General features: G+C 47.4%; 1 protein-coding gene across 1 annotated transcript; it reads left to right on the forward strand.

Annotated features, from left to right (window-relative positions):
• Positions 1–1,068: 1,068 nt before the first annotated feature.
• SPINT1 (serine peptidase inhibitor, Kunitz type 1) lies at positions 1,069–26,922 on the forward strand. The gene is made up of 10 exons (XM_013959579.2): positions 1,069–1,734; positions 11,319–11,470; positions 16,319–16,457; positions 17,608–17,778; positions 18,598–18,624; positions 20,432–20,557; positions 21,448–21,498; positions 22,385–22,555; positions 23,341–23,397; positions 24,557–26,922. The coding sequence occupies exons 1-10, from the start codon at positions 1,299–1,301 to the stop codon at positions 24,751–24,753; spliced, it is 1,527 nt and encodes a 508-aa protein (XP_013815033.1). The 5' UTR covers positions 1,069–1,298; the 3' UTR covers positions 24,754–26,922.

The raw sequence follows: 26,922 nt of genomic DNA on the forward strand, positions 1-26,922 counted from the left end.
GTCTCAAGTTATGCAATTTCTCATTAAAAATAATGTCCAAGCCAATTACAAGCACTCCCTGCTTTCCTAAGGGGTACAACAGAGGGACGAGGATGGTTGACCAGGGAGCTTTAGGACTGTTTGCAGACAAGGGGAGTGGATCACACTGATATCTCTGTAAGCGGAGGAATTTGATCCTGGATCTGCAAACACAAGCAGGAAGGTAGAAAGTACATCCAAGTTATAGCAGGCAACTTTTGCATCCCTGCAGCCCCAAACAGCACCTTTCTGTGAGCAGCAGGTGCGCTACAAACAGACAGTCGCCGATCTGCATGAGACTGAGCAGGAGTAGTGAGACGCGGCTAATCTGGCCCGCTGGGGTTTTGACTGCTAAGCTCTCTCGTTACGGCGGCGCGGGGCCCCTGGCCGGGGAGCGCTGCCGGCGGCGAGGAGCGCTGCGGGAGCGCGGAGCCCGTTGTGCCGCGGCAGCGGCGCCGGCGCTGCAGAGGCAGCGGGGAGGCAGCGCGGGGCTGAGGCACCGGGTTGGCGAGGCCGCGGCCCCGCGCACCTGACAGCGCCTGAGCGCCAGCACCACGCGCCGACTTCCCTGGGTGGGAGCGGGCCGGGTTTAGGGCGCTCTCGCAAAAGGGCCTTGGAAACGCCTCAAACCAGAGGATTTGTGGGCGCTGGGGGCAGAGCAGGGCGCTCACACCTGCGGCACCCAGCCGGCAAGGAGCTCGTTGGGAGCCGGTCCCCTTGCACCCGCGAGGGCGAGAAACAGCACCGAGCTGCCGCTTTCCCCCGTCTCGGAGCCGCCTGACGCTGGCGGGAGGCCGCAGGCGCGGGGACGCGGCTCGTCCCACGGGGAGCACGTTTGCCCCCGGGAGCGTCAGCTCCCGCTGCCAAAGGAGTAGAAGATGGTATCAGCCCTGCTCTCCTCCCCTTCCTCTTACCTAATCGCCTGCGGAGGGGAGTGACTTGATTTTTCCTCTCTCAAGGAGTTGGATTTCACTTCCTGCCCCCTGCGCTCCTTTGTCTGCCCGCGCTCCCGACGGGCACCCCGCGCCCGGCACCCCGCGCCCCGCAGGTGCGGGCAAGGCCGGCGAGAGCGGAGGCGGCTGCGCCCGGCACCCGCACGTCCCCCGCCGCGGGGCGGGCAGGCCGCGGCCCGGCTCCCGGGGCTGAGAGCGGCTCCCCTCCTTGCTTGAAAGCAGCCGGGTTTGGGTTTTTATCAGGTGTCTTCCTCTCTTCTTTCCAGCCCCGCTGTGCCGCCGGGAAGGACTGGGGGCTCGAGGAGGCGGCGAGGGCTCGGCGCGAAGATGGCCAGAGGGAGGCCGGCGCTGCCGGCAGGGCTCTGGGCCGCCCTGGTGCTGCTGACGGCACCGGGCTTGGGCGAGGGGCAGCAGGGCAAACCCTTTGGGGAAATGTGCCTGGACCACTTCACTGCGGGGATGCCCGACTTCGTGCTGGACACGGACGCCTCCGTGCAGAACGGAGCCACCTTCTTGTCGTCGCCCCGGGTCCTTCGGGGCAGGGACTGCGTCCGGGCCTGCTGCAAGGACCCCGCGTGCAACCTGGCCCTGGTGGAGCAGGGCCCGGGCGCGGGGGAGGACCACATCCAGGGCTGCTTTCTCCTCGACTGCCTCTACGAGCAGGCTTTCGTGTGCCGGTTTGCCAGGAAGATTGGCTTTCTCAACTACGTGAAGAGGGACGTGTACGATGCCTATCTGGCAATGCAGGAGCGTGGATTTGGTGGTAAGGTGCCAGGAACGGATCGGTGCAACCTAGGGCTGCAACAGCATTACAGGCCACCGGCGTCAGCTCCTCCAGGTGCCATCTGAGCAGCTGCGTTGCCGGGTGGCTGGGGCAAAGTGGTATTTCATGCAGAGTGTCTGTACGACCCTCTGCTGCCAGGGTTTTTGTAACCTTGATCAGCCCCTAAAATCTGTGCCTCAGTTTGCCTGTTAGTAAATGGAGAGGGAGCCATTGCTTAAACTGTTTGAAATGGGTGGGGTAAGTGTTTACCAAATGCTGGCAGTGGTTTTGGTACTTGACAATGTAGAGAAAAAGGTATTGTTTTTCCTCTCTCTCCCCCCAGGTGTTTAAGGTTGGAAAGTGAATCCTCTAAAATCTAAATAGCACCGCACTTTAAAGGGCTCCATTAATCTCTTAATTGCTCAGGGGCAGGAGGCAATGCACTTACCTTTTGTTTTGTCACAGTCTGAATCTTGAGAACTAGCCTGGATAGTGAGGTGTCTTGGTATCGCTGTGCTTTTTGGCTTTGTTTATTGCTGCTGTGTGAGGGAGAAGGAGCAACAGGTGGGGCTGATTAAGAAAATTCTGGGTTGCAGGTGGGTTTCTCTGACCCCATATTCCGGTACCCTGTTACTTGGTGTAGGACTCTAAAAGATTGCACCTGTGTCGAGAAAACCAGGTGGGAAATAAGCTAATCTGTAGCTGGCCACTTGTCATGCGCTTTGTGGTCTCCAAAGAAATGCAATGTGTTCAGAAACGCTAAAAAAAAAAAAAAAAAAAAAGCAGTTCTTCCTCTTGCCTCCTTCTTTCCTGTTTTGGAGGAAGCTTAGCAAGGCTGGGATATCTCTAACTTGATCGTGTCTTTGGCAACCATAATCGTTTTTGTTGTCGTTGTTGTTATATGTTGATGCATCAACAGGCGTATTTTGGGGATATTTGAGCAGGTAATCCTTCTCCCACTCCCTCCCTGACCGCTTGAGGTGTGGGAAGGAAGCGGATCTGTTAAGATCATAAGGAGAGCAGCCAGGCAGGTGCATGGGCTCTCTGGCATGAGCCAAGGTAACAAAATGGTCTTTAGTGTTCTGGGATGTGCCCTCCTGCATGACTTGGAGGTGCTGGAGGGGTGAAATTGCACCAGACCCCAAACTGACTACTTTTGTCAATTCTAAGTAGCAGCGCAGGGGTTTCAAAGTAGGGTACTGCTCCTGGAGTAGGCCTTGCATGTCACTAGTTTTAGCAGCAATGTGGCAGCATTTTAGAGCCTTATGGTAAATCTCTAGCTCACTGTGGCAATAGTTGACCTGCATCTCCCTTCCAGGTTTAAAAACCTTTTCACAGCAGCTGCAGTTAAAGAAGAACCTAAGCTAACCTCACATCTCTAGCACATCTCCAGGACTGGAAGTTGAACTCCTACGTGTTTTGTTGTAGGAGGAAAAGGGGATACATCATCTCCAGTATACCCTGATTTCACAAGATTAGATTAAAATATAAGGTATTGTTGAGAGATTCAGTCTCTTCACCTCTGTGGACTAGCACCCACTACAGCATGACTGCAGCCCCCCTCCTCCCTATGTGCAGGCCTCAGGAAAATGTCCACAGGCCACTGAGCTTTCTGGCTGCCAGTAACACTGTACTTGCCACTCCAGGCCCAGCATGTGGCCACTGCAGGGTAGGCGGTGGGCTAGGCAGAACTGGCTCCAATGACTAGGTTTGGCAGCCAGAGAGCCAGCTGGAGCATCCCAGACACACATGCAGGTGCTGCTTTGCAAACCAACCCTAATACATGTACTACTTTCGCAGGTGCTGGGATTGCTGTAGTGAGGAGGACTCAGGAGAGCTTATGAGGGAGAAGTGAAAAACATCCTAGAAACGTTCTGGTAGGAATGCTGCCGAAAGCCTGCCGAGCAGGGCATGCCCCTCCTTGCTCACGTGGGGTTTGCGCCACGGATACCACTGTGGGTGTAGGAAGGGCTCAGTCTCCTCTACACCCCGTGTTTGCATTCTCGAAGCATTCAGGGTGCTTGGCAGATCTATAGGCGCATAGCAACAGAAACTAGGAAGTTTGCTGCTCCCATACTTTAGCCACCAAGACAGTGTCTTTGCATAACATTGCCATGCTCGTGCTATGCTACGATGGGAAATTAATTTCCCTTCTCTGCTTAAATCTTTAGGTATTGTCTTTTAACTGATAGTAAAAACTTTCCATTCACCTTCAATGACATCAAAGGACTGCCAGGAAAAGAGACAAAGGACTATTGCTAGTTAGTAATCCAGAGCTGAAAAGGCGTTATTTTACTGCAGAAACAGTGAATAATAAAGAACTATAAAAATCCCTCCTCCACACTGCAGTTGATTAAACACTTAAGAATAAAGATCTTGATTTTGGCTCAGATCCAAAAATAACCCCAAACCCCTCTAGCTGTCATATTGGAACTGGGTCAAAACAGGAGGAACCCAGCACAGAATAATGGGCTTGTTCTGGCAGGAGGGGCGAGTGCCTCACTTCCGCTGAGTGGGAGAGGGGAAGGAATGCCAAAGCGTAGGTGGATGCAGGAGGCCAAATTCACAAGCCTCTGGGCATCGACTGTGTCCACCTGGGGGCAATAAGGAAGTTCTATATCATTTTTGCTTCAGCACCTTTCTAGGATTCAGAGGTGCCAGAGACAGTGAAACCACTGTTAAGGAATCTGTTTTCAGTGCATCAGGTTTTCCTCCCAAATGTTTATAGGCAAAGAAACTTGGCTCAGATCTTGCAATGGAGACAAAACTGTCTAGTCTTCCCACAGTTGCGCTGTATCTTTGTTAAAACTGGAAGTTCTGTGGCTGTTCTGTTGTATACGTTATTGTCAACCCCTGAAGACTGGGCTCCAAGGAATTGAGGGAAACTTATATGCTGCTTTATAATCCCTTTTCTTGATGTGCCATGGGTTCTCCTAAGACCCTTTAGGGTATGTTCATGTGACAATCTCCAGATGTTCTCTGTAATAATGAGAATTAAAAGCACATTTTTTTTCTAGTGAATACTGACATATTTAGGTAGTTTAGCTGTCCCAGCAGGTGAGATCAAGCAAAAAAACCATGTATTGCAAGACCCACAGTATTACCACAGGGAACAGACCTATTGAATTAAGAGGTTTATATCTGTTGAAAGGGAGACTAGATAATACTTGAAAGGGAGAGCACAGTTGGGGGCTGCTGAACAGACAGATTTAATCTTGGAGTGTTCCCTGAGCCTGAGGAAGATAGCTGAAAGCTGGGAGAGTATTACAGGGAAGCATTGCATATGCTTGCCCTGCTCTTGCTTTTCCTTGAGCATCCACACACAGGTTGGAACTGGATACAGGGATAGAGGAACCCTTGATCTAAGCCAGTGCAGGTGCTCTTGCATTGTTGTGACTGAAGAGAAAATTGTGGATGTGGGCAAAAATGAATATGAACAACAAAATCCAGGTTTTGTACATCATCTAAGTATATCTTCAGTATTCTGGAAAATAAGAACTTTTGCCTCCTGTATAAAATGGTGATGGCAGCTTGGTTCTGTCTCTCGTCTGTTCCAGCTAACATACAGCCTGAAGACTCTAATGGTATTGATAAAAGGCATTATCTTCTTAAATCATTTCCCAGCCTGAACTTTGGTGCGAGTTTTTATGTCTTGCTCATTTGGGAGGGGCAGGCTCACCACGCATTTTATTGGCAATAATAGAGCCCAGTGTTTAAGTAACCACTACATGAGCTTATTCTGGTCTAGGCAAACCAGTTTTGGGCATGAAACCGGAAAATAACCTCCCTGAACCTTTGTCCATTTCTTGAACTGAACCTTTTGTGGTGGTTATGAAATGTGTGGTGACACTATTCCTTTTTTCCCCACTCACAAGCCCTAAACTCAACAGGAAGTGCTGGAGATCCTGTAGGATTCAGGATGTGTCTGTTCTTGCCAACTGTGGATAGAGATTTTCAGGCTAAAACTTCAGTAATGTATTCAAACTGGAGAACCCCCCAAACTGACATCCATCTTTGAATGTTTAGTCTCACACCGATTTCTGTTCTGCAGGTACAGTACAACTAAAATGAGCAGTGCTGGGACCATGGCCTGGGCTGAGACAAATCTGGTCACCTGGCCTCCCCTCGGCTGATGCTGACCAGTCCTGAGCTAGCTGAGCATCCTCAAATGCCCCAGCTCAAATGGGGAGATGAGGGAATTGAAGGTTCAGGACCTATATCAGATTTATAAATCAATTTATACTGGAAGAGCCCTCGGAGGTCATCTGATCCAAGCCACTGGCTCAGAGCAGAGGAGAGTGACTTCTAATTGCTGTGAAATTATTATTTATCACACAAAATTTACTGAAGTGCTGCATGTTGTGGCTACCTCAGGTCTTGGCTCTAAGACTATTTAAGAATACGGGAGTAACAAACTGACCTTTACTGAAATGGCACAATGATCTGCAGGAGACTCTTTTCCTTTGCCTGTTCAAGCAGATCAGACTGGTTTCTCACATCCTGAGAAAGGGTGGAAAAAGACCCGGAGGGATCAGCAGATTGAATTATTCTGAACAGATAATCCTTTCAGTCATGCTGTATTGTCACTGAGAGGTTAAGATGACCTGCTGTGTGCACCTCTCACAAACCATTAGAGAAAAAGCTTCTAGAAATTAATGCCAACTGGGAGCCACTTTGCTCTGCCTGAGTTGTCTAAAAAACTATATGACTTCATAGTGACTGCCATTTGCCACCAGTAGGATGAATCCCTACGGAAATGGTACATTGGTCTGTATTTCTCTTTCTCCTAGAAATGTATTGTGTTGCCTTGTTCCCTTCCCCACCTCATTAGGCAAATTAACATTGCTTCTGCTGGCACCAACAGCATCTTCCTTCATTATCTTAGCCTGTTGCTATGGAGGGATTTATGGTGTTGATGGGAGAGATCTGAATGAACACTCCTTGAAAGCTGTTCGTTCTTGAGTGACTTCCTTGGAAGCGATGGAAGAGCAGCGCTTTAACATTTGCAGAGTGAGCTGGGCTCCTGCCTGCCCCTGTCTGCCCATGTGTCGGCTCTTTCAGCAGGCAGATTCAACTGGCTTCTGACTCCTGAAATCACAGAGGTTGCACACCTAATGGACACTGCTCTGGCCTGGGATATGGGTGGCCTCACCTCTGCTCCTGTCTCTGTTACTGACCTGCCCTGTGGCTATGAGCAGCGACTTTTGTCTTCAGCAAGGTGTAAACAGCACTGATCTCATTTGTAAGCTGCTCCTGGAATTGCAGAGAGAAGCAGATTGTAAGAGCCAGTCAGTGGCAATAAGAAAGCTTTCCAGCTCTTTCTAGTGGCAGCTGCAAATCATACTGGCATATTTTTAAGATTGCTTTATAGTCTCAAGGGCTCAGGGTATAGATCCATGAGCACTGGAATGGAGGAAATCTGTTTTTCTGTGAATGCATGTCTCAAGGGTGACAGCCTTTGGTATCTGAGCTCCAAAAGAAACTTCCCCAATCTGAAAGGTTTGCAAAGGCTTTCTCCTGTGGGATTTCACCGGCGCCCACAACTTCTGCTGGGCAGGTCCCTAGTGGGGTCTCCCTTCCCACAGAGATGCTTACTTCTGCAGCACTTGTAGGAATTTAATATCTTTAGACTTCTGTTCCACTGCCAAATTTGGTTCAAGTTTACTTGCATTAGAGGTGAAGCCAGACAAGTCATTGGCTGCATAACCCTTAAAAACAGCTGAAATTGATAAAAGAAGCAAAAACCAGGGATTAAGACATGAATACACTTTGAATCATCTTTTTGGGGGGGATTTTGTTTCTTAGTATTCTGGATTTACTCTTTCAAGCTTTTTCTCCAGCACCATAGGATAATTCCTTTTCCTGTGTATAAACAAAAGCTGAAGTTCTCACTTAATTATGTGACTTTAGGAGCTGGTGTTTTAAAGTAAAAGTATGACATAGAATAGCATCATAAAGCTTTAATCTCCCTCTTAATTACAGACATTTGTTAGAACTTTCTACAGTCAAAAGAGCATTATATAAAGGTAACTTTTGGTTTTCAAACAGACTTTCAAAGCAGAAAGAACTGAATGGACAAGCTCCCTTCTAAGAGCTGTTTATGGATATTTACTCTGGTTCAATGAGCACTTGGTTATGAAGCTTAGGCGGAAAATGACAAATGGCTTCAAAGTGAATGCACCTATTCAAGGCTGGCAGGAGTGCCAGGGAGACCCACACTGCCACTAAGGGCTTGATATAGTCAGTCTATAACATAAATACTCCAAAGTTGCTGAGTTTTCTAAAGTACTATGAAGGAACTCTGAACTCAACTCCTCTGAAAATAAAGTTCTCAATTTTTAGTGAAAGTCCTCTTTGGTAGTCACATCCACACAAGCAAAACCTCTGTTCTTCTGGAGGTGAGTGGTGTCGGAAAAATTCGCTAATCAGAGGTGGGATCTGGAGAAGTAGGTGAAATTGAATCATAACTGACCTTTTATTTCACTACTTAATCCACAATCCAAAGTAGCTAAACTGACCTGTGGTGAAGTGTTTGGCATGTAAATTATTGAAGTGCTAAGGGAAAATGCCATTTGGAATTGTTGTGAGTTAATGGCCAGCTTCTGTGGTGCTGAAGAACTGGTCCTTCCCTTGCATAATTACAGCTGTCTAGTAGGCTCAATCTGGCAGGAGAGTGGCTGGGAACAGACTATGTTTCTCAGTGTCAGGCTCGTGATGTTTGCATGGGAGGAACTGCAGGGATGTGACCCTCATCCAGTGCTTGTGAGTGCTGTGTACAAGGTGTTTGCAGGGCTCTTTTCCTCTGTTCGGTTTGGGAAGTGTTGCAGACTCCAGTCATTCTTTTGGTCTATGGATATTGTCCTCAGCAAGATCACTGGAAATTAAAGCAAAACACCGTTTATTTGTTCTACAAGCCCTGCTCCCAGCCAAGAGGTGGCAGTTTTGCTAGACACTGTTTGGTGTCTTGCAGCAGTCTTTATGCCTTTAGGGTAAAACAGACTAATTGAGAAGGGATCTATGACTCTGGCACATAGCCCAGAGGACAGAGCAGCAGGGAGCTATGGCTCATGGAAAGGTGAAAGCACATCAGGGTGCCCTGCTCTGCTTGTGATGCAGACATCATGTGATGCAGAGATGGGCAGAGGGGAACCTCATGAAGTTCAACAAAGGCAAGTGCAGGGTCCTGCACCTAGGGCGGAATAACCTGCACCAGTACAGGCTGGGGGCTGACCTGTTGAAAGGCAGCTCTGTGGAGAAGGACCTGGGAGTCCTGGCGGACAAGATGGCCATGAGGCAGCAATGTGCCCTTGTGGCCAAGAAGGCCAGTGGTATCCTGGGGTGCATTAGGAAGACCATTGCCAGCAGGTCGAGGGAGGTGATCCTCCCCCCTACTCAGCCCTGCTGAGGCCGCATCTGGAGTACTGCGTCCAGTTCTGGGCTCCCCAGTACAAGGGAGACATAGAGCTACTGGAGAGAGTCCAGCACAGGGCTACTGAGATGATTAAGGGACTGGAGCATCTCTCTTATGAGGAAAGGCTGAGAGAGCTGGGCCTGTTTAGCTTGGAGAAGAGAAGGCTGAGAGGAGATCTTATCAACGTGTACAAGGATCTGAAGGGAGGGTGTCAAGAGGATGGGACCAGACTCTCTTCAGTGGTGCCGAGCGACAGGACGCGAGGCAACGGGCACAAACTGAAACACAGACACTTCCATCTGAACATGAGGAAAAACTTCTTTACTGTGAGGGTGACAGAGCACTGGAACAGGTTGCCCAGAGAGGCTGTGGAATCTCCTTCCTTGGAGATATTCAAAAGCTGTCTGGACACAATTCTGGGTAACGTGCTCTACATGACTGTGCTGGAGCAAGGGGGTTGGACTAGATGATCTCCAGAGGTCCCGTCCAACCTCAACTGTTCTGTGATTCTGCTCTCTTTCAGTTTAGCTGAGTATTTTCTGCCTATTTTGGTGATTGTTTGTTAAATCTTGATCCCATGCTGATGGTGTTTCTACCCGGTACTAATATGAAATGATGGAATAAGAGATAAAGCTGGTGACAGACTACAGAGCCCACACGGACTGGTGTGGTAAATGTAACCAAAAGCCCTGTGGCTGCACAAGCTAGACGTGAATGATGTCCTCATGTAGCAAAAATGCCCCTTTTGCCTAGCAATGAGGAAGGCAAACTGCAGGTGTTCAGACAGGGAATAGGCTATGAGGTAACTTCAGTGATGGTGAACAAATATCCTTTCTGATTCTGCAGCTGACAAGGCTGAGTACAATGCTTGGATGTATAAAAAAGGAAAGGTTTCTTTCACCTGTGACTTTTCTGGTGGCAGGAGCATATGTAAGACCAAGATGGAATTAAATCTTCATTCAGTTTCAGCATCAAAAGATACTAGAAAATAGAAGATTCTGAGTGGGCTTGTGGTAACTCTGTCTGGAACACATTACAAACTCTCTATCCTACTTAGTGATGGGAGAAATGCAAAGTAACTTGTTTTAAATGTCACTTTTGTTTGTAAATATGCCTTATATGAGAGGGCTCTTTAGTAGGCTGTAGCAAGGGTCAACAGCTGGGACTTGAATCTAGAAACACTCAAACAGGAAATAAGGAGCAATTTTATAACAGTGAAACTAGTTAGCTGCCAGAAGTTTTCCAAGGGATTTGGGCTCTAATCCTCTTCTTCAGTCACAGTTGATAGAACAGTATAATGGTATAGTGGTTTATAGCTAGTTTATAAATCACGGTTGATGCCTTTCCAAAAAACTCAGTTTGAACTTGAACTCTGAGTCTTGGACTTGGTACAGGAGCTACTAGGTGAAGTTCTGTGGTCTGAACTATGCGGGAGGCCTGTGATCAGTGATGTTCAGACCAAAAGGAACTCATGGTGTCATTGTATAGTCTATTCCTGTTGGCATGAGCAGAGATCAGTTTTCATTTCTTACACCTAACTGTCTGGAAAAGTATTTAATGGACTGTGGATGGCTGCTAGTAAGATGATATGTCGAGTGGCACAAAAGTAATGATTGCATGAATGGCATTTGTATGTGTTTTTTAGTGTATGTGTCAAACAGTGGGGTGAAAGATGAGATGGAGGAAAGATATTTTCTATCCAAATCTCAGACTGCCTAGTTCTGGATAAGTACACCAATATAATGCTTAGAGATCCTGGTAGGAGAGATGAGAGTCAGTCCACATTCTTTAATAGCCGCATGAAGTCATCTCCTATGTGATGGAGTGGAGATTGCTCTGTGTTGGTATGACTGTTAGAAACACAATGCCTTTAGCCACAGAGACACTCTCTTAGAGTGATTCCTGTGGGTAGGAATGGCCAGGTAGCCAACTGGCTCAAAGGCACAGCCAGAAGGGGTTGCAGAGTTACTAAATTAATGAGGGCAGCAGTAACAGTATTGATTGCCTGTTGCTTGCTCAGGCTGCAAGAAGCGCAGCTGTAATAAAATATTTTCATTTTAGTAGCTGAAGTCCGTCTTGATTTAGTCTGGAAAAATCTCCCTCTCCTATCATGAAGACAAGGACTCAACTCTTCAGCCTCTTACCCAAGCCTTGCTCTGCATTTCTTCTCCAGATGATCGTCCTCCAGTAGCCCGCACTGGCATGGACATGAGAGTACAGCCAGGTGAGGCAGTGTTGCTGAGAGGCATGGAGAGCACAGATGACCATGGGATTGTCAGCTATGAATGGAAACAGATCCTTGGTGACCCTTCTGTGGAGATGAAGGTAGGGAGCTAAGCAAAGGAAGCAACTTACTCGGTATTATCTGTGGCCTGCACAAGGTTGGGCTCTCACAACTGGTGTCTTAGGGGTCACCTTGTCCTTCTGTCTGTGCCGTTCCGCCCAAGAGCCTGTCCTCCAAAAGTATGGCACGTTCCTTGGGGTTACTCCCCTCCTTTACGCGCCCTACTAGGAGGTGCTGTTGCTGAGCTTCATCAGGGCTCTGGCTTCCTGCACCACAACGCTATCTTGACCGTTCCTTTTCTATGTCTGTACAATGCCTGATCTGTCCGTGTGAGCGCGTGCATGAGGACAACAGCTGCAGTGCAAGAACCACCCCTGCTCCCAAGTCAATGTATTTCAATGAGTGACCTACCCTTAATTTTTCTCTGCTCTACTTTGGTGTGTCTCCCCTTTGAGCTCTGAATAACCCAGTCTCAGGTTCTGCTCCTCTTTGTCTGGGACTTTTCACAGACTTTGTCTCTCTTTAGAATGTAGGTTCATCTTCCTATTTTAGCTGAGGCAAAAAGAAGTTTAGCTGAGCCAAAGCAGAAATCATGTCTCCTGACTGGCTCTAAGATCTCTGAAATATGAACACTATCTGTCTTATGGCTGTTAAATGTGGATTGTGGCTTTACAGGAGCAAATGGTTTGCTATTAAACCTTCACAAAATGTGCCCTAGAAAGCCTTGGAGCTTGTGTAAGTTTCCTGTGGAACCTTTTAGAAGAACCAACAAATGAGTGCATCAGGCCTACAGCTGATTTCGATGACCAGCAGTATCTAGGTCTAGGGTGCTGCAGGGCATGTGGAAATCTGGAAATGCTCCCTTCTCTTTCACTTCCCCTACCCCCAACCAAAACAATTTTCAGAAAAAAAAGAGAAAAGTCCTCTGTTATTAGCATTCCTCCTCTGCTCTTCCTCTTTACTCCTCTGACCTCCTGAAATCTGGTGTGGAAGAGTAGGAAATGTTTGAACACAATTGAAAAATACTTATGTGAAATATTTTAGAGCAATGCCTAGAGATATCACGCTTGCTGCACTTCAGAACCCTCTCTCTCTCATGAGCAAGTCTTTGCTCTTTGTTAGGCCATTAGAATTCCTGTATAACACTGGCCCATACGTTTAAGTCCAAATTTACTATTGGTCCTTAGCCTTATGCTGTGTTATCTCCATTAAAATGATATGTAGTCATATTGTGTTCTCTAGAAGCATAACCCCAAAGGCAGAGATAGCATGGAAATGGCAGCCCAGGGTTGTTAACAAAGACAGGGAAAATGTTTGTATCAATAATACAAAAGCTTTCTATTCTGACACAGTAATTTCTTTTAGAAACCTCTCAGCAAGCAAAGCAATATTCATTGCATCTCCATCTTTAAAACTAAATATATTGTCACATTCAAAATGAAGGACAATGCTATCTGCTAAATAAATTATTCATAATGTTTTCCATTTTTAAGAAATTAAAGTTAAAACTGCAGATATTTCAGTATTCTCCAAAGGCTGTTTTATTTTTCCAGGTGCTTTCAAACCTTGCCAAAATATGGAATTTCTGATAAGACTTGTGGTATTGCTTCTCTCCCCTATTCCAGCTGGGCACCAGCAGTCAGAATCCAGCCCACAGGTTTGGGGGAGGTTGTACAGCACTGAGATATTTTTAATACTAAACCTCTGCTTTGCCAACAGGTTGGCCAACCTGGTAAGGAGGGCTTTAAACTAGGAAAGATGGGGGAAGGGGAGAGTTATAGTGACAGGGTAGTTGGCAAAAGACTGCTCAAGTCAGGATGCCTCCAGCAGGTGAATGCAGCCAGGGAAGTGTGCATGGGATGTGGCTATGGAGGACCCTCTTGTACCCCTCCTGGGAAACCTGCATGCTCGATCACCTCCCTGAAATGCCTGTACACCAATGCATGCAGCTTGGGGAACAAACAGGAAGAACTAGAGATGTGTGTGCGGTCACAGGGCCATGATCTCATTGCCATTACAGAGACATGGTGGGATAGCTCGCATGACTGGAGTGCTGTCATGGATGGCTATGTGCTTTTTAGGAAAGACAGGCCAGGAAAGCGAGGTGGTGGAGTTGCTGTTTATGTGAGAGAGCAACTGGAATGTATTGAGCTGTGCCTAGGGGTGGATGAAGAGCGAGTCGAGAGCTTATGGGTAAGGATCAAAGGGCAGGCTAGCATGGGTGACACTGTTGTGGGTGTTTACTACAGGCCACCTGATCAGGAAGAGGAAGTCGATGAGGCCTTCTACAGACAGCTGGAAGCAGCCTCACGATCCCAGGCCCTGGTTCTCATGGGGGACTTCAACCACCCCGATATCTGCTGGAAAGACACCACAGCTAGGCACAAACAGTCCTGGAGGTTCCTGCAGAGCATTGGTGACAACTTCTTGACACAGGTGGTGGAGGAGCCAACAAGGAGAGGTGTGCTGCTGGACCTCGTACTAACAAACAAAGAAGGACTGGTGGAAGATGTGAAGGTTGGGGGCAGCCTTGGCTGCAGTGACCATGAGATGGTGGAGTTCAGGATCCTGCGAGGAGGCAGCAGGGCACCAAGTAGGATCGCAACCCTGGACTTCAGGAGAGCAAACTTTGGCCTCTTCAGGGACCTACTTGGAGTAATCCCATGGGTGAGGGCCCTAGAAGGAAGGGGTGTTCAAGAGAGCTGGTTAATATTCAAACATCACTTCTTCCAGGCTCAAGAGTGGTGCATCCCTATGAGTAGGAAGTCAAGCAAAGGAGGCAGGAGACCTGCGTGGATGAGCAAGGAGCTCCTGGCAAAACTCAACCAGAAGAAGGAAGTATACAGAAAGTGGAAAGGGGGACAGGCCACTTGGGAGGAATATAGGAACGTTGTCAGAGTATGCAGGGATGCAACAAGGAAGGCTAAGGCCCGTTTGGAATTAAATCTGGCTAGAGATGTCAAGGACAGCAAGAAGGGCTTCTTCAAATACATCAGCAGCAAGAGGAAGACTAGGGAAAATGTGGGCCCTTTGCTGAATGGGGTGGGTGCCCTGGTGACGAAGGATGCAGAGAAGGCAGAGTTACTGAATGCCTTCTTTGCTTCAGTCTTTACTGCTCAGGCCAGCCCTCAGGAACCCCAGACCCTGGAGGCAAGAGAGAAAGTCTGGAGGAAGGAAGACTTTCCCTTGGTCGAGGAGGATCGGGTTAGAGATCATTTAAGCAAACTTGACACCCACAAATCCATGGGCCCTGATGGGATGCACCCACGAGTGCTGAGGGAGCTGGCGGACATTATTGCTAAGCCACTCTCCATCATCTTTGAAAGGTCATGGAGGACAGGAGAGGTGCCTGAGGACTGGAAGAAAGCCAATGTCACCCCAGTCTTCAAAAAGGGCAAGAAGGAGGACCCAGGGAACTACAGGCCAGTCAGCCTCACCTCCATCCCTGGAAAGGTGATGGAGCAGCTCATCCTGGAAGCCATCTCCAAGCATGTGGAGGACAAGAAGGTGATCAGGAGTAGTCAGCATGGCTTCACCAAGGGAAAATCATGCCTAACCAATCTGATAGCCTTCTATGATGGAATGACTGGCTGGGTAGATGAGGGGAGAGCAGTGGATGTTGTCTACCTAGACTTCAGCAAGGCTTTTGACACTGTCTCCCATAGCATCCTCATAGACAAGCTCAGGAAGTGTGGGTTAGATGAGTGGACAGTGAGGTGGATTGAGAACTGGCTGAATGGCAGAGCTCAGAGGGTTGTGATCAGTGGCACAGAGTCTAGTTGGAGGCCTGTAGCTAGCGGTGTCCCCCAGGGGTCAGTCCTGGGTCCAGTCTTGTTCAACTTCTTCACCAATGACCTGGATGAAGGGACAGAGTGCACCCTCAGCAAGTTTGCTGATGATACAAAACTGGGAGGAGTGGCCGATACGCCAGAGGGCTGTGCTGCCATTCAGAGAGACCTGGACAGGCTGGAGAGGTGGGCAGAGAAGAACCTCATGAAGTTCAACAAAGGCAAGTGCAGGGTCCTGCACCTGGGGAGGAATAACCCCATGCACCAGTACAGGTTGGGGGTTGACCTGCTGGAGAGCAGCTCTGCGGAGAAGGACCTGGGAGTGCTGGTGGACACCAAGTTAAGCATGAGGCAGCAATGTGCCCTTGTGGCCAAGAAGGCCAATGGTATCCTGGGGTGCATGAGGAAGAGTGTGGCCAGCAGGTCAAGGGAGGTTATTCTCCCCCTCTACTCAGCCCTGGTGAGGCCCCATCTGGAGTACTGCGTCCAGTTCTGGGCTCCCCAGTACAAGAGGGATGTGGCACTACTGGAGCAAGTCCAGCAAAGGGCTACAAAGATGATTAGGGGACTGGAGCATCTCTCTTATGAGGAAAGGCTGAGAGAGCTGGGCCTGTTTAGCCTGGAGAAGAGAAGGCTGAGAGGAGATCTTATCAATGTGTACAAGTATCTGAAGGGAGGGTGTCGAGAGGATGGGACCAGACTCTTTTCAGTGGTGCCGAGCGACAGGACGCGAGGCAACGGGCACAAACTGAAACACAGACACTTCCATCTGAACATGAGGAAAAACTTTTTCACTGTGAGGGTGACAGAGCACTGGAAGAGGTTGCCCAGAGAGGTGGTGGAGTCTCCTTCTCTGGAGATATTCAAAACGCGCCTGGATGCAATCCTGTGCAATGTGCTCTAGGTGACCCTGCTTGAGCAGGGGGGTTGGACTAGATGATCTCCAGAGGTCCCTTCCAACCTCAGCGATTCTGTGATTCTGCTTGGAGGTTTCCAGCCAAGCTTCTTTTCAGCTAATGTAACAGAAGCACAAGCCTTTCATAGCTTCACTTGCCCCTTCATTAGATGTTCCTCTGCATAAACTCTCTTTTGCATTCTCAGAAACAGGAAGAAGATCAGGTGGAAGTCTCCAACCTACAGGTGGGGACTTATGTCTTCCAGCTTACTGTCATGGACACCGCGCACCAGCAGGACGTCACCAACATCACCATTATGGTGCTGAATTCTGAGCAGACTGAAGGTGAGCCCAACCCCACAGCCATTCGGCTGGAGTCTCCAGCAAAACTCTGCCCCAAAGCTGGGTGCTGCTCTGGCATTACCAGGCCTCTGCTGAGAGGGATTAGATGGGAAAAGAGCGTGAATGGGAGACAAGACTTGCATGTCAATTTTTTCCAGTAAAAACCTGTATCTGAATCATAGTGGAAGAAGACCTCTGCATTTGTGGGGTCTATTTTAGGGTTTCCACATCCTCTTGCAGAAGAGGTAGCCTGCAATAATCTGGTTGTCTCTGCATGCCATTGCCCTCTGCTGGGTGACACCAGAGTGACTGAAGACTGGAGTGCAGCTGAGGGTGTTAGAGAGAAAGAGAACCCAAAAGGTTGTGTTTACTCCATGGTTTGCTGTGAAGGCCCTAATTCCCTTAGCCTGCAGCATAGGTGGAACTATGAGCATGATGTTCAAAGTGGCCCAAGCTTTCTCTAGATTTTGTGCTTCAAAAGGCTTTTTTAGTGATCAAAATGTTCAGCATTACAAGTTCATTGGGGGGAAGGAGTTTTTGGACAAACAGCTGACAGGTAGCTAAGTAGAGAATTTCTTCCCCTGCCTCAGGTACCATAAAAATATAAGAACAGCCATGTCAGGTCACTCAAAAGGTCTGTCTGAAATCCAGTATGCTACATCCAACTGTGTCCTGTGGTTGATACTTTGGAAAGATTACAAGAATATGACATGCTTTCAGTATCTCCCTAGTATGCATGGCCAGTCTCCAAGCAATTTGAGCTGGAAGATATTTTTATACATGAAAGTGGGTTTTTATGTGTTTAACAACCATGGCTGAATCCCTTTTTTGAACTCATGTAATGTTCTGGCAGCAGCAACACTCTGAAGCAAGGAGTTTTACAACTTAACTATGTGCTGTGTGGAGAAGTAGCTCCTTTTGTGTTTTATGAATGTGTCACCTGCTAATTTGTTTTTGTGTCTCTGCCTTTCATATGGTAAGAAACCATATATCATCACTCCCTACTGACCTCTTCCATGCTACTCAGAATTTTATAAATCTTTCAGTCAGGTATCCATCCTGTCAAGGTACTTCCCTCTGCAAGATTTTTTCCTTTGTGTATGTGAAGATAAAGCAAACTAATCAGACCTTTCTATATTAACTTTCTTGATAGAGCACTGTTTGACTCCTAAGAAGGTGGGTCGGTGTCGGGGGTCTTTTCCACGTTGGTTTTACAACCCAAGTCTTCAGCAGTGTGAGCAGTTCATTTTTGGGGGCTGCAAGCCCAACAAGAATAACTACTTACGGGAAGAGGAGTGTAAACTTGCCTGCAAAAATGTTAGAGGTGAGTCTGTTTCAAAAATCAACCCCCTCTTTTGCATAGGACTGTGGTGATCCTATGGGCAGATACTGTAGCTTCTTGGCTGGCGGCTAGAATTTGAGTTAGCAGAGCTGAGGAGACCAGGTTAATTAGTGATGGGGAGTACTGCACTGCCAAGGTATCTGGTGCTGCTCCCCTGTCTGTGCGCCAGTCAGTATGAAGTGTTATCATAGATGGTATTTTAGTGTCTCTAGCCAGGCTGGACAGAGGCAGGAAACAGGTTCATTCTGCTTGCAGGACGCATTCAGGACTGGGTGTCCATTGTGTATCTCTGGCCACAGAAATCTTTCCAGAATCTTTGTGCCACATCCTGAACCTGCATTCGGAGGCTGGTGTTGTGTTGTGGGAGAGTCAGATGTACCTTCCCTTCTCGCCTTTCACCCCTCAAATTAAATTAATCTTTTCCCTTGGTCCACTCACAGCTGTGTCTGAGAATGGCTTAGCACTGCCTCAGATAAATGGGCTGAGCATCTACCAGTCCCCTTTGAGGTGTACAGTTCAAGGTGGAGATAAAGGTTTCAAACAGAAGGACTTTTCAGGAAGAGTCTAGCTAGCGATAGGAACTTTGCCCTGTCCTTCTCCAGTCCTGCCTCACAAAGGTATTGCTCATGTGGGGGTCTCTGGATTGTGGAAATTTGTATTTCTACTCCCCATCTCTGTAGAGGTTTGTTTCAGAAAAAGATGCATTTCTTAGATGAGACATGAAGGCAGTCTAAAGCTGATCCTGAGCTGACAATATAATATGGTGGTAATATTATTTTATTTTACCTCTTGTCTCTTCAGGTTCTGTTGGTGGACGACAACAGCCAGGTAAGCCTCTTGTACCACCATGTAATCCTGCTGTAATCTCAGACTTAATTTCTCATATCCATTCCCATGTCTCTTTGACTAGCACTCAGTGTGGAAAGCAAGGCACTGGAGACTGATTTCTCTACCATGCCTATCACTTTCAAGTCATAGGATAATTCAGGTCGAAAAATACCTCTGGAGGTCATCTGGACCAACCCACTGCTCAAAGCAGGGCCAGTAGTGAATCATATCAGGTTGCTCAGGACTATGTCCAGTCCAGCTTTGAGTATCTCTGAGGAATGAGATTCTGCAATCTCTCTGGGCAACCTGTGCTGTTGTTTGACCACCCTTATTATGAATTTTTTTCCTAATATCAAGTCAGAATTTCCCTTGTTGCAAATTGTATCTGTTGCCTCTCATCCTATTATTGTGCACATCTGAAAAGAGTCTGGCTCTGTCTTCTCCATAGCCTCACATTAGGTCATGTGCTCCAGCCCCTTGATGAGTCTCTGTTGGGTTCATTCCAGGACGCTAACATCTTTCATGTACTGGGGAGCCCAGAACTGGGTGCAGTATTCAGCACTTAAGACAATATTTGGAGTCGAGGGGAATAATTACTTGTCTCTGCTGGCTAACACATCCCAGAATGCAGCTGGGCTTCATTGCCACAGGGGTTCGCCGCTGGCTCATATTCAGCTTGTCCATCCTGATCCCTAGGTCTTTTTCTGCAGAATTGCTTTCTAGCCCGTTGGTGCCTGCACTGTTGCATGGAGTTGTTCTATCTCGGGTGCGGGACTTTTAATTTGCTCCTTAGTCTTTCCATTTGCCTTTGCACTCTGTGAGGCATTTCTCCAGCCTGCCAAGGCCTCTCTGCATGGCGGCTCTTCCCTGCAGCATATCAGATGCTCCCCCCCATTCAGTATCATTCACAAACTTGCTGAGGGTGCACTCTGTCCCCTCATCCAGAACGATTTGCTCCATAATCTTCCTAGGGATTGAGATTCAGCTGACCAGCCTGTATTTCTCCAGATCCTCCTTCTTGCTTTTCTTGAAGATGGAAGCGATGTATACCTTTTTCCAGCCATCAAGAACCTCCCCTGATCACTACAACCTTTCAAAGATGATAGAGAGCAGCCTTTCAATGACATCGGCCAGTTCTCTCAGCACTCTTGGATGCTGCCCACATCACCCCACGGACTTATGTGCGCCCCCTTTAAGTGGTCTTTAATGTGATTTTCTCTACTGTGGGCAACGCTTCACCGGCCAGAGTTTACAAATGGGCCAGGGACCTGGGAGGCCTGAGGGCAGACCTTCCCTGTAAAGACTGAGGCAAATACGGCATTGAGTACCTCAATCTCTTCTGTGTCCTTTGTCACCACGTCCCCAGCCCCACAGAGGAGCAGGCATAGATTTCCTAAGCCCTTCTTATGCAACTAGTGTACCTGTGGAAACCCTTCATGTTGCACTTCACATCCCTTGCTAGTTTCCACTCCAGCTGAGCTTTGGCTTTCTTAATTCAATCCCTGCATGGTTGGGCAATGTCTCCATATTTCTCCTGGGTAGCTTATGCCTGCCTCCACCCTCTGTGAACTTCTTTTTTGAGAGGAAGCGTGGCTGTTCCCAAAGCAATGCTTTGCTTATAAACAAGAGGTGGGCTTTTTTGTTTTTTCTTTTTTGTTCAGAATGGCACTGAAGAGAAGCCTTATCCAATCTGCCTTGTTTCTTGTTTGCTAGTCCTATCACCAACTTTTAAGTCCTTCATAAAGCATCCGTGTGACAGGGCAAAATAATATATTTTAATGAGCTGTCTGAACTGTTTCTGATGCAGTATGCAATGGGAACTGTCAGCCCCCCACCTTCAGATGCCAGGATGGCTGTTGCATTGATGCCTATCTGGAGTGTGACGAAACTCTAGACTGTGCTGATGGATCAGATGAGATGTATTGTGAACAATGTAAGTACTTCAAATTCTGACTTAGAAAACAGTGTCTGCACAGGAGTGAGCGCAATGTAAGTTATGTCTACTGACTCAATGTTTTCTGTTGCCTTCTGTTTCATCCCCTTACTCTGTATTACCTCTTTCTGCAGTATTATTATATTTTCAATTCTGCCATCTCCTTTATCCCGGCTGACTGCAAGAGCTGATCATGCTTCTGAGATTTTTCCTGCCTCTTGAATACTCTTCCGCTCTCTTCTCCACATCTGTCTGCAAGTCTTCAGAGCCTGTCCTCTCCTCGCCTTCCAGTACTTTATCTCTGAATGACCTTAACAGGTCTCCTAGGGCTTGGAGGTGATAAATGAAACTCTGAATTCTCCCAATGCATTGTGTCGCATCTTACTGTCCCCTTAACATCCTCACGGTGTGCAGGTGAGGTAAATGCACAGCAGCTAACTGCTGAAGCCTGTAATCCCTCCCTCTTTCTCTCTTCTGACAGAATTGCCATGGGAGGTGGGAGGGTTCAACCTTTCTAGGCTGCGAGCTTGTGACTATAGTGATGTGACACTAGTGCTTATTCATACTTCTGGAGTGATAGCAGTTTCCTCACTTTTTTTGGTGGAAAAAGCTATGAAAGCAGCCTGTGTTTTCCTTAGCTTTCCTTAGCTTCCTCTATATTTGTGGAACTGAAACTGGGAATAGTTCCTAATAATTACATTTTATTTTCCCATGTTCTTCTCATAGCTTTCAGATATCTAAGAACCTCAGTTTATATCTTCCTTTCCCTGGCTTATGATAGCAAAGGTATCTGCAGAAAAGCCCCTTCTACCTGTATCTGTATGGATAGAGGCATTCCTTTTGTATTCAGCTGGGAAGAATAGTTTTAACATGAAATGTTTCTCTTGCAGATGCTCGTGAGTTCAATAGACTGCAGAAAATCAATGTCACAAATAAAAAAGGTAGGTACTATCAAGAGCACCTAGACTAACATCTGCCAGTTTTTTGCCTTCTTCTCCAGTCTGTTGTTCCAAGGTAAAACTGCTTCCCTGTCTAATTCAAAAATAGGTGTAGTATCTAGACAGTCCCAGTGGTTATAGCTGTATTAAAAATGGTAAAGGACCTGTTCTCTGACCTTGAGGACAGCTGTTTATAGCCAGGCTCTCACTTGTATGTCTAAACTCTTTCCACCCAGGTGGCCTCATCCATATTGCGTGTTGGGCACAGCACCTGGCCTGTACTGTATCCTGCAGCATACCTAGCACTGTTTGGGAAATAGCACAGACCAAAGCAGTATGGAGGACGTAGCAATTACATAGTATGGGTAATCATACACCAGTACTTGATCCTATGCCTTTGCCCTGTTTATACTAGTATGGACACCGGCAGTGCCACTGGGCTAAGAGAGTATATCCCAAGTCAGCTTAAATGCAGCTTGCTTGTAGTGAAGACCCTAACCAGACTGGTTCTTAGGCACCATCGGTTATGCTTCACCTGTATTCCTTATTTTCCACCATGTGTCCAGGCTCTTCAAGTTACTGTATCCCTTCTACCTCCCTAAGGAGGGCAGATCATTTCTTCAGGGGATTGAATTCAAGGTCTAGCATGACTGCACACTCTGATATTTCTGTTTCCTAGTTACTGGTCAGGTTTACAGGCAGATGTCAGCTCAGCTTGGCAATGTCCAGTTTTGAGCAGTTGGCAACTGGACAGTGGGAACCTGAGAGACACTGGTCTAACCATGGATTCTCTGCTCCAGTGGCACTTGTACTTTTCTAGTGCAAGCAGAAAATGTTGCTGCTCTGGGAACACACGGCTTGGGCTAGAACACCTCTCTTGCTTTGCCAGGTCACTGTCTGGATTTGCCCGATACTGGACTGTGCACAGAAAGCATTCCACGCTGGTACTACAACCCGTTCGCTGAGAAATGTGACCGTTTCACCTACGGGGGCTGTGACGGTAACCAGAACAACTTTGGAGAAGAGGAAGAGTGCATGAAATCATGTGCAGGCATCACAAGTAAGGAGGCATAGTCAGGGCTGGAGCATTGAAAATCCCGTCTGATTAAATTCTATGGTCACAAAGAGGCAGAAACTTGGGAGCCTTCAGACGAAGCAGCTCTGTTCTCTAAGCCTGGCCATGCACCACAGCATTCTTCAACGTGACTGATTGCTTAAGGAGACTGTGTGTACACAGTATCTTTCTGTAATGCAGCTTGCTTGCCATATCTCAGAGCTGGAAAAACATTTTGGATGTTGATGCTGAAAAAGGACAAAAGTAACTGCAGTTACGGGATGGTGTCTCTAAAGAGAATCTAATTTTCTAGCTTGGCTCCAGTTCTCCCTAAATGGGAGGGGAGGAAGACAGGGGAGAAGCAGAGGTGTTTACATTTACCAGTAGTTAGAGAAGGTGAGTAGGGAACTATTCTTTACTGTCCGTTGAAAATGAAAGAACATCCTTAATGACGGGTATTAAGCAGCAACTTTAAACAAACAAGAGGGAAGGCTGTTACAGTGTAGAGATCTGTAGGTGCTCCTGAGGAAGACAACAGCAGCAATGGGAGGAATTCAGCCAAAGCATATCCAAGAGGAAGCAACCTGTGTCTGCTTTTCTGAAGCACCATGCTTAACTATACTGTGCTTCCCTGGCCTTCTCTGAGAGCTCAGTACCACAGCTGTTAAAAAGCATGTTCTATGTATTCAGTCACATCAGAGTACAGGAAATATGTTCCTGAAAAGCCTGTCTTATCCCTTGTTCTAACTCTTCTTTCTAAAACTCTTTCCCCCCCTCTGCTCCCTATTCAGAAGCAGATGTCATTGGCCGGAGATGGGAATCGTTTGAGCCCCAAAGTGCTAGCTTAAGTGAGTAACAGTTCTTCTTACAGAGACTGTTTATTACTTTTACTCTGTCCTGAAAAATATTTTGCCTTTTCTTGAAAATAATAACCTTCTCCCTACCCCTGCCTTTTTAAGTTGAGGGAACAGTGTGGGATTTGTGGGACACTAGCAGTGGCTAAAGAGACACTTCTGAGGACTGTGCATCTGTGATCTGATTTCTCCTTAGCCTGTGACTCAGTAGCTCATAGCAGAGGCCTCCGATTCTCTTTCCATCAACATTTGCATGAATACTCCAGTGTTCAAAGTCAAAAAATAGCAGGGAAAATTTTTCATAAGGGCCGTATTTACATAAGGACCAATTCTCCAAAAGACAAGGCACAGGTGAATATGAAGAATATTGTGTGTTAGACTACGGGGGAAATCTAATGACCCTATAACCCCTACCTGAATATGAAAATAACAGCAAAGGCATCAATTTATAAGATCTTAAAGAATAACAGGCACATTAACCTTGGTGTCCTTTCATCACAGAATTGTAACATCTCTTTCTTCACTAAAGCAGTCTTGATATTTTACATTTCTTTTCAAGCCCCAGGGATTGATTCAACCCTCTGATTCACCCCAGCTCTCAAATACATCATATCTGACTTTCTCTCCACTGATGACACAGGAGTTTGGTCAGCATGGTAGAAGACTGCCGACTTGTGTTTGCTCACAGCACAGCTATGAGCTCTTTCCCCACGGTGTTCTCCACTGTACTTAATGAATCCACCATAGTCTCACACAAACAACATTATCCAGTCCAGACAGTGTTCTCTGCAGCCAGCCATCTGGGGGCTCCCAATTGATGCATGAAGCAATGCCAATGTTGGAAAAGGGTTTGATACCAATATGGATGTCAAATGGCCAAGTGTGCAGAAGTCACCGACTAGCCTTTAGAGGGCGTAGTGCAGCTGAGAAATGATGGAAACTGTAATTTGGAAGAGAGAAGCCTGGTATACCTGGCCAGACCCTTCTGCCATGCAGTTGCCTTCTTTCTTCTTTGCTCAGATTTGTGTTCACTGCCCTTCTTTGTCAGCATAGCTTCTTGAGCAGCTTTTGTGCTTGCTTCTTCCTGACCATTTGTGCTGCTTTAAGGCTAGTGGAACAGCCCTTGTCATGTGTGTGCACATATTTCCCGCAGGTGCCTTTGAGGTGGTGATTGCTGTGCTCCTTGGGATCTGCATCATGGTAGTCCTGGCGATCATTGGCTACTTCTTCCTCAAGAAAAGGAAGAAGAACAGCAGACGCCGTCAGCCAGCCACCACTACTAACTCAACCCTCTCCACCACAGAGGACACTACACACCTGTTTTACAATGGTGCCACCAAACCAGTCTGACCTACAACCTCTCTCTCCTTCTGGCCCAGCATTGGGACACTCCCAAGAACTTTTGGAGTTTTGTCTTTTAAATACAGGCTTGCACCTGAAGGACTTTTTCTGTTAGAAGACATTTGTAGCATGAGGCCAAGATCTAGCCATGATTTGGCAGTACTACTGATTGTGATTGTCCTGGATAACTGGCTGCTCTGGAAACTGAGGATTTGGGAGCATTTTGATGCTCTCTGATGTCTGTCCCTTCCCAGCTTCAAGCAATCCAGTGACAACTCTGAGTGACATTGTTCTTCCTCCTCAAACCTGGAGCAGAACTCAGCTGTATTTACTGAAGGACCCTGGGATTGTATTTGTGTAGCATTCATATTCGTGCAAGCTCACCACAGCCATCAATTTTTATTTGTGCAGTGCCACTTTCTTCTACCCAACCTCTCATTTTCCTCCCATTTTCCCTAGACTTTTGCAAGGTGGCCTTGCCTTCCACTAGTCCTTGTGGTCGTGGTTAGTCTCTTGGCAGTTGCGTGCTTCACATAACCAGCTCAGCCTGTCCTGAGAGCTCTGTGACACTCTCAAGTGATTTTTGTTCCTGAGACAGAAGGAAACAGGGAAACTTCTGTTTTAATCAATAGATTTTGTTTTTTAACAGAAAAGTGCACCTAGATTTTTTTTTTTTTTTTGCATGGCTGCATGTTACAGCCACCATTTTCTCTTCATGAGTTGCCCTGTGCTTTTTCGGCGTTCAGTCGAACTCTGAACATGTTGACAAAATATCTATTTATTTTTAGGTGAAATGAAAGGAAATGTTCCCACTTTTCTGGCTGATGGTAAGAGGAGAGTGAAAGGACCCAGCTCCCTCAGAGCCAGTCACATCTCTGCTGCTGCTGTGCCAGCCAGTGATGCCTGGTGCTCCCGAAGAGGCTGCCTGGAGATGTCCTGTCAAAGTACTGCTTGGGGTTTGCAGCTGGGAAGTTTCCTCTGAGGGAGGAAAAGAAGAAGGGGCTGGGGGGGGGAGAAGCACAGTGAAGGAAGGGGATGCAAGGAGGAACCGGAGGGTAACAGCACATGCCTCAGGGCAGTATCTGAAAGGCAGCACGTAGCTGTCCCGGGGCTCTGAAGTTGCTGCGTGGCCCTGGCTGTGCTGCTAAGCAGGGCTGGTGGCTGCAGCTCCCTCTAGGAAATCTATGCTGTTACTCTTGTTTTACTTCTATCTCTGCTGAGCACACAGCCGCTGCCCTGTGACCTGGTATCTCCCACGGCACAGGAGCAGGCAGGGCTCAGACAAGAGCTTCCTCACTCCTGCTGTCCTGTCCCTTCTGGTGCAAGATGAGCCCAGCTCCTGGAGGTCCAAAGTCAATCCCAGGCCAAGAGGCAGCGTGTGAAATTCCCCCTATCTGTGAGGTCCTGTATGTTCACTAGTAAGGCTGTTGTAGCAGGGTGCTCCCTGGTTTTGTACTGCTGTTTCTCTAAAGTCCAGGCTTGTACTTCTGGGAGCTGAAGACTTCTGTTGGGGGCAGAAGCTGCCATTTCTGAAGTGCCTGGTAAGCTTTGTTCAGTGTGGGATTTGCATCAACCCTGAATTCCCTGCACTTGCTGCTGTTAGAAAATTCCTGCCACGAAGAGAGAGGAAAGCCTTGTGTGTGTGTGTGTGTGTGTGTGCACGCGCGTGCGCGTGTGTGTTTGCACACAGTGTAAGAAAGCATAAAGGTATGTACAAATTTTAGTTTAAATATCTGGACCCTGGTGCATGGGGTCAGTCCTTTCAAGGCCAAGGGTAGAGCGGCTCTGGAAGGCTCTGATGAAGCCATGCCCTCATCTGCAGCAGGGCAGAGCTCAGATCCTCTCAAGTGCAGCTCCAGGAGAGCTGCCTCTTTAGGCCAATGCCTGGGCTGGAAGGGAAGAAACAACTGCCCACAGACCACTGGCAATCTGACTGCATGCTTCTCCCTTTCACAGGAGGACTCATGCTCATAGATATCTGCCTCAGTATCCCTGAGGCAGGTCAGATACTCTGTGCCTTTTCTTGGTCTGTCTAGTATCATTTCTTCCATTTCTTTCTTTCCCCCCCCCCCCACAGCCTATTATGGCCTATGTGTTAAGCCTAAAATCTTGATTTATTTTTTGTGCATTCAATCTGATAATACAAGTTGTAATAAAACGGAATTGTTTGATTTGGGA

This window comes from Apteryx mantelli, chromosome 4 (assembly GCF_036417845.1).
Source record: "Apteryx mantelli isolate bAptMan1 chromosome 4, bAptMan1.hap1, whole genome shotgun sequence".
In the NCBI taxonomy this organism is placed as follows: Eukaryota; Metazoa; Chordata; class Aves; order Apterygiformes; family Apterygidae; genus Apteryx; species Apteryx mantelli.